The sequence below is a fragment of the Sus scrofa genome, chromosome 1 (assembly GCF_000003025.6).
Source record: "Sus scrofa isolate TJ Tabasco breed Duroc chromosome 1, Sscrofa11.1, whole genome shotgun sequence".
NCBI lineage: Eukaryota > Metazoa > Chordata > Mammalia > Artiodactyla > Suidae > Sus > Sus scrofa.
Window position 1 is genome coordinate 130,849,835 of NC_010443.5, and position 15,787 is coordinate 130,865,621.

General features: G+C 54.9%; 1 protein-coding gene across 6 annotated transcripts in view; it reads right to left on the reverse strand.

Moving 5' to 3' along the window:
- BAHD1 (bromo adjacent homology domain containing 1) overlaps positions 1 to 15,787 on the reverse strand; it is a 24,901-nt gene continuing 9,114 nt past the window's right edge. For 4 of the 6 annotated variants that reach the window (XM_021097680.1, XM_021097694.1, XM_021097670.1 and 1 more), the window contains 6 exons: positions 7,383 to 8,822; positions 5,235 to 5,617; positions 4,128 to 4,287; positions 3,660 to 3,736; positions 2,796 to 2,896; positions 1 to 2,320 (listed from right to left, as the gene is read on the reverse strand). In XM_021097680.1, the coding sequence (XP_020953339.1) occupies positions 2,131 to 2,320; positions 2,796 to 2,896; positions 3,660 to 3,736; positions 4,128 to 4,287; positions 5,235 to 5,617; positions 7,383 to 8,808 (2,337 nt within the window). In that variant the 5' untranslated portion in view covers positions 8,809 to 8,822 and the 3' untranslated portion in view covers positions 1 to 2,130. Of the gene's footprint in view, positions 2,321 to 2,795; positions 2,897 to 3,659; positions 3,737 to 4,127; positions 4,288 to 5,234; positions 5,618 to 7,382; positions 8,823 to 15,787 lie in introns of those variants that run through there. The other 2 variants (XM_013993174.2, XM_021097688.1) reach the window with 2 other exon arrangements.

The window sequence follows — 15,787 nt, forward strand, 5'->3', positions numbered from 1 at the left end:
TCCTTTTCTAAATCAATACAATTTCTCAAATTTATTTTTTTTTCTTAAAGAAGTACTTCTAATCTCTGTCAAAAGGGAGGTGAGGAAAGGCCCTCCTCTCCCTTGTAAACACTGAAATACAGATCTGAGAAACCAGGGTCGACACACACAAAAAGTGCATTTTACAAAATATCAACTAAAATATATTTTACATGAATTATGCGTCCATTGAAATTCTACCAGCTGCATTTTCAGGTTCGAAAAAATATTTCCACATCTAAGGGATTTCAAAAGCATTTAAGTTCTGGTCAGTAGACCCTGCCTCCTGGGAGGAGGGGCCTGATCGCCTCCTGCTGAGTGAGGCTGGGCTCCTTGGCAACAAGGGCCCAGCACCCTGGGAAAGAGCAGGCTCCAAGGCTGGCTCTCCAGAGCCCTCATGGCCCTGCAACCACTCTGCCAACCTCTCTTACTGCCCCACCCTCCTGGATTGATGCCTTCCTCCAAACAGCTTATTCAATACAAGGGGACCCAAGTCCCTTCCCTTAGGGTTTGGGACTGGTTCCCATATGTAAGTTCACCTCTGAAAGGTCCAGGCCTCGCCCAAGGCCAGTGACCAATCAGGAACAGCCGTCTGCTCAGGGGCAGCACAGGACTGGGGGCTGGCTGGGAGTGCCCCCGGGATTCTCTTCCACCTCCCTCTCCAGCTCCTGCCCAGTGATCCTCACCCAGTGCCACCTCCTTAGCCCATGGGTCTTAGCCCAGTGGTCCTCACCCAGTGCCACCTCCTTAGCCCATGCTACCCTTCCCAAGGGGGGAGGGACCTGGTGCTGCCCTCCTGGGCTCCCATCCCCAGAGTTGTGTCCTGGGGAATCACTGTGGTTCCCAGCGCTAGGCCCGAGCCACACGCCCTCTCCCCACCAGGCTCCTCTTTGGTACAAATAGGAAAAGAACTAGGCTGCTCCAGTCCCCCTACAGAGTGCCCCAGGGCTAAGGGCCTAGTCCTGGTAAGGGCAGCAGGGGGCTGAGCCTCCTAATCTACTCTGGGGAGCAGCATGAGGTGAGAATAGGGCCCCTGGGCAACAGGAACAAACTGAAAATGCAGGTCCTTAGCTCCTAGAGTGAGTGGCTGCAGCTCAGCAGGTCTGTGGTCTGATACAGTGTTGATTCTCACTGGGATGTAAATTAGTGCAATCTACAAAAGACTAGGGTAAGGGGTGTCAGGGCAAGGGGAGCCACAGCACTCCTTTGGTTTGATTTCAGGTGGGTGTGGCTTGAAGAGTCATGTGTGAAGTTCTGCAAGAGGTTTTCTAGAACCTCCAAGTGTAAGGCAAGAGAAGTCTTCAATAAATCAGGTAGCAATTTTCCTTGCCCCCTGGCCCCCACCCCCTCCCAGCTCCCTTCTGCTCTCTAGGACATGACAAACCCCATGTTATCAGTTAACTTCTGGGAAGCCAGACCTGCTGGGCGGCCTTCATCGGGAGGTGGACAGGAAGCTGACTCCCACAAATGGGCCACACCCATGACTATGAGGGCTGGGAAACTTGTCCCAGCACCAGGGGCTACTGCAGGGGCAACAGAGGAATACCAGGGAAAGGCCCCAAGTTCAGGAGGGGGAAGTCAATGCTCTGGAAGCCAGTCTCTGGCTCTCTAGGCCTCAAAGGAATGAGCTCGGAGCTGTGCTAGAAACTGGGAGAGCCTGGTGCCAGGCTGATGGGGAAGCAGCGGGTCACAGTGGGTGAGGTAAAGCTGGCTCCCACTCCCCCTCGAACGGCCCAGGGGGAGGATGAAGAAGCGCCTGTTGGGCTTGATTCCTGAAGGACCTTTCCCCCAACCCCACCCCCAGAGCCCATGCCCCTCAGGCTTGGCCCAGGCTCAGAGAAGACAGCTTCTTCAGGAGCCTCTACCCAGGGAACCACAGAGAGGTACCCTGGGCCAAGCTGAGGGCTCTGATGCTTTTCTTATACCCTGGCCTCCCCTTCCCTCCCATAGGGCCCAACCCCACAGGGGCCCCTGCCCTCCCCCCCAAAAGAGAACCACAGGCCAGCAACCTCAGGCTCCTGTGGCCCCTTAACCAAGTGCTGTGCTTCAAGCAGTGCCCCTTGCCCTGAGCCCCACTTGCCCGTGGGTGGCCCCCGTGTGGGCGTGAAGAGGCTACTGGGGGTTCTTGAGGATGCGGCCATGGCGGAAGTCATAGACATGGCGGCAAAGAAACACCAGCTCAGGGTCCGTGTCCTCGGGCACTGTGCGGTGTGGCGGGGTGGAGTAGTCCGCAGAGGGGGGCACCAGTGCTGTCTTTCGGCTGGGGAGACCCTCGCCTCGGCGCTTGGCCATGGCACAGAATCTGCAGTAACACACCATTCACTGTCTTTACCACAGCTATCTTTGTAGGAAAACCAATTCCTTCCCCACCCTGCCCAGAGCTGGGACATCCCCTCCTGCCTCCGCAAGGGCTGCCTCTATCCCTGTCCTGGGCCTATGCCTTCTCTGTCAATCACCAGTCCATCTTCTCTATCCCTAGGGAACAACCCCCACCAGAGCCTCACTCCCAAACGCCTGCCAATTCTCCTTAATTTTCTGAGACCAGTACTGTAACCATCCCACCTCCCCCAACTCTGTCTCCATCAGTCTGCCTCAGAGGGAGAACAATTTTTCTCTTTAAAAGAAAAAAAAAAAGGTGATGGGAGCAGACTATGGGAAGAAAGTTCTGGAAGGTCAGGCCCAGCAAGTGAGATCCCCTTGGGGATCAGAGGCAGCCCCCAAACGGCCCTGGGGAGTCTGAGGGCAGAGGCTAGCCAGAGCTACAGGGCACCACTCACCTGCAGTACTCGGCAAAGGTCAGCACGTAGCACTTCTCTTCAATGCAGGCTACACTGTTCTGGTCCTGATGTCTGGATGCAAAGACTTCATTCTGCAAAGGCTCAAAGGGAACAGAGGAGGAGGTTGGCTACCAGGGTGGGAAGCACCTAACTCCAGGAGCAAAGCAGACACTAACCCTCTGCTGGACTACTGACCTCAGATAACTCCAGCTAGTGCCCAGAAAGCCAGGGAGCATCCCCGGAATTCCAGCCTAGCTGCTCCTTATCTAGCACCCAAGGCATTCTTCCTGGTGCTGTCCTACTCAGAACTAGTCAGGTGCCTGCTCCAGCCCGTCTGTCATCAGCCTCTCGACCCCCATCCCAGCCCAGGGAGGAGAGGGGAACTGGTGCACATCCTCTGGTTTAGGTGAAAAGTCCCAGTGAGGGGAAAAAGAGTAAAAGAGAGCCCGGACTCAAGGTGGAGGGACCACACCCAGAAGGCATGACCCCTCCTAGCATGCAGCGCTTGGTGGATGCCTAGGGGCCTTAGGAGAGTTTCTCTCCCCTCCCTCTCATGCTACAGACAGGAAAAATGTGCAGCCTCATTGCCCCTATCTTGTCACCAGGAACACACATCTACTTGCTCTCATTCTGGCACCCCCTGCCTCCCGTAGCTCCCTTTCTGCCCCACCTTTCAAGACAAAGGTTACTATTCCTTTTGAAACATGAAATGGGGCATTGCTGGGGAAAGAGGCTAAAACCCAAGCCCTTTCCCAGGTTCTCTGGTGTCCAAGGTGATGAATCCAGGCACCTGACTGCCCACGCTACCTGCCACCCCTTACCATGTTCTCAATGTCCCCACCTTTCCCCAACTAGGCAGCTCACCTCGTGCATACTGGGACTGCGGCCTCCCTGTAAGTGCTCTGGTCTGTAATACCACAAGAGGCTCATCATCAGCTCTCCTGGGAGGGGAAAAGAAGCAACCATGGCTTGGTTTAGCAACTCCAGAGTTACTTAGATAAGCTGGCTGGTTGGCCACCTGCCCTGGAGGCTCATCCAACTTCAAAGCCTGGGCCAATCCTGCAGGCTCCAGCCATCTCTGTCCCCTGCCCAGGCCAAGCCTTGCAATTCAGTGGTTTGGAATGCTATCAGGCATGGAGGAAGAAGGAAGGAAAGGCACTGACAGGAGAGGTAGAGTGACAGGTGTCCAGGACTAGGTGGCCAGAAAGGTTAATGAGCTGACCCAAACCAAGTACAAGCACTTGGGCAGCAGACAGACGCTGGCTTAGTGAAAGGCAGACTCCACCAAGAATGCAGGGGACTAGGGCCAAGTCAAACTCTAGGCGGGGATACCTGATTCGGGGTTCTCCCAGAGGGCAGAGATCTTGGCCACATAAGGTGTGGACGTCTTCCGAGGGCCCGACTTGAGCAGAACGGTGTCCCGGACTCGGATCGTCTCTCCATGCCGCTCCACTGCCTGGTAGCTCTTTCGGATGGCTGGTTCCGGTTCATCCTGAGCAACAAACCAGTGACACAAACAGGCTTGTGGGACCACACTCAGAGGGAGCAGGAGTGCCATCCTCTCTGTTTTCCTCAGGACAGTCAAAGCACAGAGGAGGGGAGACTGCAAAAGCAGTCTGCACTCTGGCTCCTCCTCCCTGAGCCTGGCTTTCAAGGGGAGGATGGGGATGGAGAAAGGATAGAAATAGGAACAGGGGTAAGAAAGTGGACTGAAGCTTTTGGGGCGGCACTCTAACCACCATACTCCCGACAGCTGGTTCTCTCGTTCCAAGCCCCCAGCACTGGGTAGGTCCTCAAGTTTCCTAATGAACAGTCTGGATGAGACTCTGAAACCGCTGTTGGAAGTGGCACTACCTTAGGCAAATGACTTCACCTACTGCTAAGCCTGTTTCCTCATCCGTGACATGAAGGTAGTTACAGGACCATGGGGTATGGACCTCACAGGGCAGTGGTGAGGATGAAAGCAGATAACGCATGCAAAGTGCTTAGCTTAGTTCTGGCACCTAAGAAGTGCTCAGTAAATTTTAGTCGACATTCTTTTCCTCATCCAGATACTCCTGTATCAGTCATTTTCTCTGCTATCCCAATTTCTGCCTATTCCTTTATATATTATCCTGAAAGCCCTCTGCTTTATAATCCAGGACAAAAGGGATGGCATGAACAGGGACAAGAGATGAAGACACTTTAGGAAGCTTCCCTGAGCATCAGTGACAGAGACGGCAGCCACCAGCTGTGACTGACTGTACATTCCCTGACTCCCCAAGGTGCAGGGCGCAGGATCACAAGGGTATGGGGGAGCAGGCTAGCCCAGGGTGAGGGGTTCCTGGGATACAAATGAGCTGGAGCCCCCATCCTCTCTGGAGTCCTCTACCTCCCTGCAGGTCCTATGTCTCTTCCAGCACCCTTCCCTTCTCCCCTTCAGTCAAGAACGGCACTCACCAAGACATAGACGGCCTTCTCACAGGCAGCCCCAACGGGCACCCAGCCGTTAGTGCGGCGACGGCGACGGCGGCGTGGGCGTGGACGCTGGACACGCGGCTGCTTGGGGTGGCTGGGTCTGCGGGCAGCCTTGCTCCGCGCTGTGTGCCTACAGCTGGAGCCCGTGCGCAGACCAGACTTGGAGCCACTAGGAGGCTTGGCGCTCTGGGGACAAGCTCGGGCTATGCTCTGGGGCTCCGAGGTGGGTGTCTGAAGATGGGGGACAGGCTCTGCTGCAGGTGGTACGCTGGGCACAGGGCATCCAAGGAGGGGGTGGGCAGGTGAGGCAGGGTGGCCAGCTTCCGGGAGAGGAAATTCCAGCTGGCCCAGGGACCTGCAGCCTTCTGGAAAAGGAGAGAGGAGATCAGGGCAGGTAAGGATCAGCAGTGACCTTCCCGGGCTCTCGGCTTCAGAGCCTGCTTCCATCTTAATTCTAAGCGTGAACCCAAGAAGCCACTGAGGTGGCAGGTGGGGTCAGAGGCCCTTAAGGTGGATTGTCAGTGACTGGCCAAGGGTTTTTCTTGACCTTGGAAACTGGCCCACAGACATCAACGCCACCCAAAAGAAGGGGAGGTATCGGGAACAGCATCTCTAGCCCTGGCTTAATCTTCCTTCTCCAAGGTTTCCAGTACTTTGGAGCAGAGGATCTGGAGTTAGCCCAGGATGTGAGTCCCAGATCTGCCATTAACCAGCTGTGTGACCTTAGGCAAGTCACTTTACCTCTCAGTGCCTTGCAATAGAATGAATATCATAAAGTGAGTTTCACAGAGTGTGTCCTGGATGTTTCTTTTATCAATATATGATCTCATCCTTACAACAACTCTATGCAGTAGGTACTATTACCTCCATTTTACAATTCAGGAAACTGAGACACAGAGTAGTTACCAGCTTATTCCACAGTCACGTGGCCAAGGAAGTGGGGAGAACATTTCACCCCAGGCAGTCTGGCTCCAGAGTCTGTGCTCAATTACATGCCATATGGCCTCCCATATATATATAAAGCACTAAGAACAGGCGCTTGGCACATGGTGCTTACTGGTGTCCCGGGGCACAGGGATAAGGGTCTTGGGTCCCATGGGTTAGAAGTCTATAGAGTTAGTGAGTGGTAGGAAAGAGGAAGAAAAGCCCAAGAAGAAGCCTACTCTCACTGCTTAGAGCTCCAACTCACACCAGAACCTGAAACAACCAGTCTGGCCAGAGTCAGGTGTCTATAAAGCTGTTTTATAGACCCCTTCAAGAAGAGGCGTGGAGGGGAGGGGAGAGCACTGGGAAGGCCTGGCCCTGCACTTCACCAACAGCAGGGCAGACCTACTGGCCAGGATGGCTCTGGTCCCCTCATTTCCATTCAGGAGCCAAGAAGGGCACCTGGAGAGGTATGAAAGGACACTCCTGCCAGTTTGGGGGAAGAGAGATGAATTAGGGGTGTCTCATCAGCTGCAGCATGACACTGAGGTAGTTGGATCTTGCCAAGAAGGTAGACACCAAAGCCACAGGCCCTGACTGCAGCCTGTCTGTTCTCTGAGGGTGCCCATCCTGTCCGCACCTAGCAAGGTGATGCTAAATCTGGGCGTAACTGCTCTTTTAAGGCCTGTATGGCCAAGGAGAAGCTGTCCTACTGCAGCTGGCACCACCTACCAGGCCTGGTACCTACCACCCCTCTTGTGCATGCTGAACTTGACTGACATGCAGATGACCTGGGCTCCTGGAAAGGAATTCTAATTCTTCTTGAGGAGGGCAGGAGGGACATGGGAACAACTTGGCCAAAGTGCTGCTTTCAACATTGAACTTGCTACTCAGAGTCTAAGAACAGGTATTCCAATGGGGAGGGAGGAGAGACCCTCCCTGACCATTCTACCATCATGCTGCCATGCCAAGAGGCCTCCAAGGACAGTGGTGACAGAGCAGGGCTGCTAGGAGCTAAACATAGACCTCTGTCCTGGGAACTTCCTAGGCTCGGGGCACAAAACTAGGGAAATCTCCCTTCTCAAAACCTCCTACCCTTTCATGCAGTAGGTATACCCCATGGAGTCCCACCCCAACCCAAGACCCACCCTTCTGGGATATCATGTCTCAGACTCCCTAGCACATCCCACCCCCAGGAAGGCGTACCTGCTGCAAAAGGCATTTTGTAGGGGCAGCCACCACAGGCAGTGCCGATGTGGGAAAGAGACGGGGACAACATTTCACAGATGCTGTAGCCATTCACTCCAGCGTCCTCACTGGAGCAGTAGCGAGAACCCCATGGAGGATGCTGGAAAGGGGTGCCAGCAGGCACTGAGCTCGGGGCCAAGAGAAGCCCCTCGTTAGGTGCAGCCACTGGGGACAGCTTGCCTTCAGGGAGCATGGGGCAGGAGGAGTAGCCCCCACACTGCAGCCCGTCTTGGCTGCAGTACAGGTAGAAGTTGCCTAGTGCAATGAGCTCAGGCCGACCATACAGGCCACTGTAGTCAGCGGGGTTACCAGGCATTGGTAGGGGGGACAGCTGAGGTGCAGGGAACGAGGGCTGGTGCAGTTCCTGCTTGGGGGCAGGCGACTCCTCGCCTGGGCGCCCGGGCTCTGGCTTCAGCGCTGCCTGCCCACCCATCAGCAGGGGCAGGTGGGGGCGCAGCCCCAAGGGGTTCTCCAGAGCCTTGCTCAGGGGCTGATAAGGTGGCTGGCTGGAGGGCCCACCAGGGGTGGCAGATGGCCATGGCTCCTCCGGGCGCCCTTGCCAGCCAGGGGGGCCTGCAGCCTCCCCAGAGCCAGGCCCCTGCCGGGCCTTGGGGTAGTTCTTGCCATTGACCTTGGCCCACTTTGGCCTCAGGGCCTTTGGTGCTAGTGGCTCAGCAGAGTGCCCATCTGCTTCTGGGTGAGCACGAGGTGGCCGCAGGGGTAGCTCCCGCTCCTGGCTCAGCTTTAGGAAGGCAGCTGCATTCAGGCTGGCCAGTCTCTTGGGAGCTGGATCACCATCTCGGCGGGCCCCTTCATCTGGTGCCAGTTCTGGGGACAGGTCCCGACTTCCTCCTCCGAGGTCCCCCAGCCGGGGCCGCTTCTTGGAGGAGGCCCAGCCTCCAGTTGCCCGGTCTCGGTCCCTGCTGCGGTGGGGGTCTCCCCCTCGGCTGCGGCGGGGGCCTGTCAGGCTGCCTGTGTCTTCCCGTTCCAGCAGCAGGTTATTGAGGGCCTCAGCGTTGAGGGAGGCCAGGCGCCGCTTGCGGGGCTGGGGGAGGCCAGTGTCCTCACTGGATGGGGCCGGGCTAGGGGGCTTGGGCAGGTCGGGGGGCAGCTCATCAGCCTCATCTGCGCTCCGGGGGCCGGCCACATTTTCTAGGCGGGTCAGCAGCACTTTGCAGGCCTTGGGCTTCTCAGGAACTAATGGGCGCTTCCGCAGTGGGTAGTTCTTGCGGCGCCCCATGAGGTGCCCTGGGCTCTCGAGGGGGCCTGGCTCCACACCCTCCGCCCCCTGCTCCACACTGCTGCCTTCCATCTGCAGGGGCTCCTGGCGGCCCGTGGGGCCTGAACTCAGCATGGGAAGAGACTTCCTCCGAGTGTGTGTCATGGAGTATCTCCAATCTGCAGGACAGAAGGCAGGCAATAAGAGAAGCCCGCCCCAGCCTCCCTGCCTGCTTTCTGCCCCACTGTAGCCCATTCAACACCCATTCAGCAGTAACTCTGGCCTACCCTCATCCCACTTCCAGCCTGAGCTTTCCCAGGACCCCTCTTCCAGAGTGCAAAGGTCCAGTGGTATCAGGCCATCAGTACCTTCCAAGGACTGGCTGCCCCACTCCCCCCTGAACTAAGCCTCTGGGAGCCTACGGGGCAACGCAGACCCTGGGGGTCTGGAAGACAGAAGCAGCTGGAGGTAAAGCTGCTTCACTGTAGGGCAGGAGATTCTGAAGACACGGAGCCAGGATGAGGGCCTGGGTAGTGGAAGTCCATCTCTTTCTTCAGGAACACTACCAATTTCCTCTCCCTTCTTGGGGTTTCTGAGACTGGCCACAGGAGGAGAAGGAGATGGAGAGTGAGGAGCTGAGATGAGGAACCTGCCTGCTGGGCTATGGAAGAGGCAAAGTCCAGCCTGTGAGGACACCTGCCTGGCACATACAGCAGCACAGTCATAACCTGGGTATTGCAGGAAAGGCCCCTGAAGGGTGAAGGCCTGGCTTTGAGGAACCTGAGGAGCGAGGTCTTAGGCAGACCTCAGAGCCAGATGCACCTTAGTTCAGATTCCAAATAGCTCAAACAGTGCCAGGTGCCTGGAGGAGGGATGTCAGTAAGACCGGGGCCAGAATTCCTGGGTAGAAAACCCAGGGACCACACTCTAAATCTATGGTACAGCTTTAAACCCCATCAGCCACCAAGAGCTGAGAAAAGAAAGTACTGAAAAGAAGAACTAACTTGGGGGACAAACCAGAGCTGCCTTGTTAGTCCTGCTCTATTCCTCAGGACTCCCTCCCAGTAGGCAAGATGCTAGGCAGGGGGCAGGATGAGGGAAGAGTTGCAGGAAATCCAGAGCCCCAGACAGAAAATGCCTGTGACCAGGGATCATTCTCCTAACTTTGCTTGGCAGACAACTCTCCCAACCCCAACATATCTGGGGAAGCCTGGGACCCTTCCTAAATGAAAAAGGCCAGAGCAAGCAGTGAGCAGGAAGCTGGCCAGGCCCATGCAACGAAGAACTGAGGGTGGTGGGGAGTCAGTATCAGTGGTCAGAGCTCCCTACCTACATCCCAAACAAAGTAAGGTTCTGCCAAGTAAGGTGCCAGACATGCCTCTGCCCTCCCAGGCACTCTGGGACCCCTCCCACCTAGCAAGCTGAAGCTTTTCGGCTTAATTTTCCCACTGCTATTGTTATGCACACTCACTCCACCAGAGGAGCTGGGAGCAGTCCCTGCAGGGCCAGGATTTAACCCTTTAAGTCCCAGCCTGAGGGCTCCCAGGAAATCTGGAGCCCTTCCAGTAGCTCCTGTGGCCTTGGGCCAGTGACTGGGGTCACTGGGTACCTTCTTTTTCAGAGATAAGCCGCGCTAATTGAGAAACAGTGCTCTGAAAACCCGGCTGACGGCAGCGTGGGAGTCCCTCACCCCTGAGAAAGAACTTGGAAAACTGGAAAAGGGAGGCGGAGTGCCAGACTGCTCTGGCCACGTGCGGGGACCTGCACTACCCAGAGACCAGGCCCCAGGCAAGACACAGAGTCACAGAAGGCAAATCCATTCATTCCTGAAGCACAGACTGTAGCGCTCCTAAAAAAAATCCCAGGCATCTGCGAGCCTCCTTAAGACTCTTTCCATGCTTCTAATCAGGGTGACCACCCATCCCTGTTTGCTCAGCTCGCTTATTAATAACGCCTCCTTTCTCCTTCAAAAGCATTGCTTATAACCCCAGGCCCTTCCCTCAAGAGCAGGGCACCCCTGTGCCGGAGACGGAGACGGAGGAGCAGGAACAAGGAGAAGTGGTCTGTATTTCCTAGGGAAGCCTGAGCCCAGCCCTCCCCAACCCCCAAAGGGCCTGGAGAAGGAGGGCGGTGAACAGACCACACAACTGAGCAGAAGCCAAAGCCCCCTCAATAGGCCCCAAGTTACCAGAGGAGTCAGGTCTGGGAATGGCTGGGGCCAAGGCTGAGGTCACTGAGCTTATGGTCTTTAAGGACATGGACACCCAAATGCAGAGTAAAGAGAAGTAGATGAGAAAGGAAAAGCAAGCCCAGAGAGACGTTTTCAAGCTGGCCAATGAAGACGTCTTAGTAGGGGGGTGATGGTGGGCTCCTGACTCCCCCCACCCCCGGTATGCTGGTGGATTGGCTACAAGGATGGATGGGCCAGAGATTCTGGGACACTTGGCTCCACTCGGTCTTTTCCTCCCAACAAGAAAAGGAGTAGAAGGGAGGCTTCCACTTTCAGGAGCCTGCACCCAGAGCCCAGGAATTTGCTCCTGGCAGAGGATCTCTCTCTTTCACCTTCCACTTAGCCCTCCAGTCCCACAGGTACACTCACTGTCCCTGAGGATGATGATCCTGGGACGCTTCTAAATCACAGGGTGAAAGTCACATGTCCAAATCAAGCATAAGAGCCTCCTGCTAGCCTCCCCTGAATCTGCCCAATCCCATCACCTGCATCACCCACAAACAACTCCTAGCTTTCAGGTGGTGCCTGAGGCAGCAATGCCACTCACCCTCCTGAGGAGAGGCTGGGGGTCTCTGCTGCCTACCGCACAGCACTGCACTCCAGTCTAAGGAGAGTGAATGTGAGTCATGATTTGAAGCCAGATGGATGTGTGAGAACTTCAGCAGCAGCTTTTCCCTGGGGTGGGGCTGGGTGGAGGGGGTGCCCAGGCTGCCAGGGGCCCTCCAACCTGCAGGGGTGGCCCAGCACAATGGGGGAAGAAGATCGCAGGAAAGCAGTAGGCTTGGTTCCCGTTTCAGCTCTGCCAATTCTCCCACTGTCCTGTCCCTTCCACTTACACACTAGCTCAACTGGGAACTTTCTATCACTGCCAAGAGACAAGGGTGCCTGGGTTCTCTCAGCACTACCCCTCCTCTCTGGGAAGCCCTGTCCCCCATTTTATATTAGGCACAGGTAGTCTGGGCCCCCTTAGGAGAAGGTTCCCAGGAGGGACTCCCCAAGGCATATTACTGCTCAACTTGCCCAGATCAAATAAGCTCTCACTGAAGAAAACTAGTCTGACAGCTGCCAGCAAGCACAGTGGCCAGTGGTCTTCCAAGCCAAAGACCCAGCGGATCACAGGTTGAATTCAAAATCACAAGCCTGCCCAGGGCTGGGAGAAGGCATCTCCACAGAAACAGAAAGGGAGGGAGGCCTTGTCTCTTGCCCTCAAGCTGCTCCAGCACCTCAGACCCAGCTCTACCATCCACCAGGGCAGGTGGAGCGCACCCGAGGTACTGCGTGTGTGCAAGGGCAGGCTAAAGGCCTGGAGGAGGTGGGCTATGGGCACCAAAAAGGAAATGAGGGCAAGAGTGGGGGCCTGGACCAGCAGATCAAGCCCAGATCACTCCTGCAGGCAGAGGCTGTCCTGGGGCAGAAATTCTCTCAGCCTTGGCCTTGGCTCTCCCTAACTTACCCAGCTCTAGACTGCATTCCCACTCCCATTCTTGGAGTTCAGGACCCAGGGCTCTGCCCCACTACTCTTCCTGAAACCTCTCTTAGCCACTGTACTTTAAACTTTGCTACTCAGGCTTTTTGGTTTATTTTTCATGAAATGTAGCACCTGAGGCAGGGATCTTAGTAAGAGCAGACCAGGTGGTCCCCTGGGTGACGGTCACCTCCCTCCAATTACACAAGTCACACAAGTGACACCTAGTTAAGCACTGCCTCCTCTGTAATCTCTCTTGGAATATCCCTTAACCCTCAAAGAAATAATACTTTTTCACAAGCACTGAGTTTTCTTCAATTTTCCATCAGAGAAGAAAAGAGGCACTAGCATAAAGGCAAGCTCCCATCCTTTTAAATTTAGCTGATGTTAGTTCATGGAAAAACAGAGTTGAAGCGGCTGAAATTCTTATGATAAAGCCATATAAAGATGTGGCTGGTTATCTCCTGAATTCCCCAGAGCTGGTAAAATGGAAAAGAACCAAAGATTTGAGTCAGGCAGACCTGGATTTAAATGCCAGCTCTGCCCCTCATGAGCAACTTAACTAGCCTTGCTGAACTTTAGATTCCTCATCTCAGACAGACACGTCAGAACAAACCTTACTTAAAAGCAGTGGCAAGGATGACCCTCATCACCGTGCAGGAGGAGCATAGCAGAGTAGGAACCAGGCAGGCCAACATTCCAGAGATCCCTCTTTCAGACCCACAGATGGAGGAGGGCAGCCTGCCCTCAGCCTGGCAGAGCCCCATACCAGAAGCCCAGAGCTGCTGGGGCTGAGAAAAAACCTGGAAACACAGCCTGCACCTGAACTCTGCTCCCCTCCTGTTCCACTGAAAACACCCAATTATCCAGCCCAGGAAAGACGGTGATGCTAATAACCCTTTCCTGCCCAGGACCCAGGCAGGGTGAATTGTGGGGGCCAAGTTTACAATGCGGCAAGCGAGCAAGGGCAGAAACTGCATCCCACAGACCCTGAACAATGGCCCCACGTCTCCAAGAAACCAAGAAACCAGAAAGGCAAGATCTTCAGATGCCAAAGGCCCAGGGGACAGGGTCAGAGGGCAGGCACTATGCTTGCCACCGCCATCTAACTGCAGCCAACGCAGGCACCCAGAGAGAGCAGGAGCCTTGGCTCTGGCAGCTAGGAGCTCAAGCCCCAGGGTGTTGCCTCTGTGGAGAGTGGGCCACCCTGGTGCCGAGTCAGCCTCACGTGCTGTGGGTACTCGGCTCACTCTGCAGTCAGGCTAGGATCCTACCAAAAAAATGCCTGGGCAGGAACCGTGGCGCCTGACCAAAGGGAACTGGCCTGACCTGTCTGGATGTGGCTCATTTTATAGACTGCCCTCAGGTCTGGTGGCTATCTGAGGAGCTGGGCCTGCCCACCCCAGAGGCACCAAGCCTATCTCCGGCCTGTCAGACCACCTGTTCCTCACCCTTCATGCTGGGGGCTTCCAGGAGCCCAGAGAAGCAGGAGCAGCCATGTAGAGACAGTCCACCCCCACCCCACACAGGGTGGTGACCAGCCGAGCCCCACCTCTGGCTACTCCCGTCCACCCTGACCATCCTAGCAGGAGCACCCAGACACGCAAGCCCAGAGCTACACCTCAGTGTCCAGAACCTCCAGTTACTTCTAACTCTGGACACAAAGCTAGATATTGCACCTCTTCTTCATATAAAAGAACACACATCTCTGTAGGAAAGGAGGGAGGATTTACTCAGACTGTAAAATGGGCCCCTCCCCCATTTTATTTTATTTATTTATTTTTTGGCCACACCCGAGGCATGTGCAAGTTCCCAGGCCAGGGACTTAACCCATGTCACAGCAGTGATGCGAACTGCGGCAGTGACAATGCCAGGTCCTTAACCAGCTGAGCCATCAGAAAATTCCTCTCCCCCATTTTATATTAGAATTGCAATTAAGCACAGGAATAAAAAACAATAGAGTTAGTGGAATCTCCTTCTCCTTCTTCACTGGAAACAGCCAGTCTCCAGTCTTCGGTCAAGACCCACCCTGCAGGTAAGGGGCTTAGAATAAGCAAGGGTAAGGGTCACCTATGGGTCGATATGTATATGCAGACCCCTGAGCTAAGACAGTGGGCAGAGAGCACTGTATTTTAGGCATACTGTAGTGCTCTGCTCCAAGAAACTCTAACCTGACAAATTAGAGGGTAATCACATGCAACACAAAACTACTTTTTAGAGGCTTTCTTGCAAGGCACATGTTCCTACCGTAGGTGATTACCTTGTCCCAGATTCTTCCCAGTACCCAGTTTCCATATGCACGAGGCAGACCTCTGTCTGTAGGTGTTTGTCCAGCTAAGCCAGAGCACCCACTGCTCATTCCCAAGCGCAGGGCACCTCTTGTGACCTTTGCTCATTCAGCCAACCTCTGCTGGCCCCTCGCCACAGCTCAGCAAAGTGGAGGCAAGACTCACAGGGGTCTGGAAGCCACTTGGTGCCACCGCTATCCAAAGTAGGTGTGGTCAACAGCTTGAACCTTTCTGAGCTTTCATTTCCTTATCTACACAGCAGAGTTGTAATGAAAATCAAGTTAAATGAGAATGTGTGTCAGGAGTTCCCATCCTGGCTCAGCAGAAATGAATCCGACTAGGAACCATGAGGTTGCGGGTTCAATCCCTGGCCTCGTGCAGTGGGTTAAACATCCGGCGTTGCCATGAGTTGTGGTGTAGGTCGCAGACGCAGCTGAGATCTGGCGTGGCTGTGGCTGTGGCATAGGCCTGTGGCTACAGCTCCGATTAGACCCTTAGCCTGGGAATCTAAAAAAAAAAAAAAAATGTGTCAACTGCCTGGTGTACAGTAGGTGCTCAACACAAGCTCATTCTTTCTCCCTACATGTCAAGTATTAGGCTAAGAGCTGAAGAAAAGTGCAAAAAACATACAAATTGGAACTTGGGCTGGTAGGAAGACAGAGAACAAGGCAGTATGACAGGGCTCTCAGTGGAGAACTCAGTTCCATGGCAGCATCCCAGAGGGCACGTCTGAGCTGAGACTTCAGACTTTAACTGAGGGTCTATTTCATGTCAGGTGTACCAAGCCCAGTGGGAAATGTGCAGCCCTCTGAGAAATTTGCTTCATAAACATTTGGAAAGGGCAAGAGACAAATTCAATTTTTCCCAGACTTACTGCCACTGGCTCTATATAGGATTACTCCAGGCCAGGGGTGAGGGAGCTCCAGACTGAGGCTCCTTCAGACCCTCCCACCCAGACTCCATAGTGCCCAGGCCAGGGCAGAAGCAAATCTACTCCTGGAGGAGGACCTATCTGCTCCAGACAGTTAAGGTGTGGAAGAAATAAAGCAGGAATAGGGACAGGGAACCCCAAGGCTCAGCAACAGGCCAACCAGGAAGCCCCATGTACTGATGCACTAGTCTCCAAAAAACACAACTCACCAGCTGGCTCCAGGCACCTGC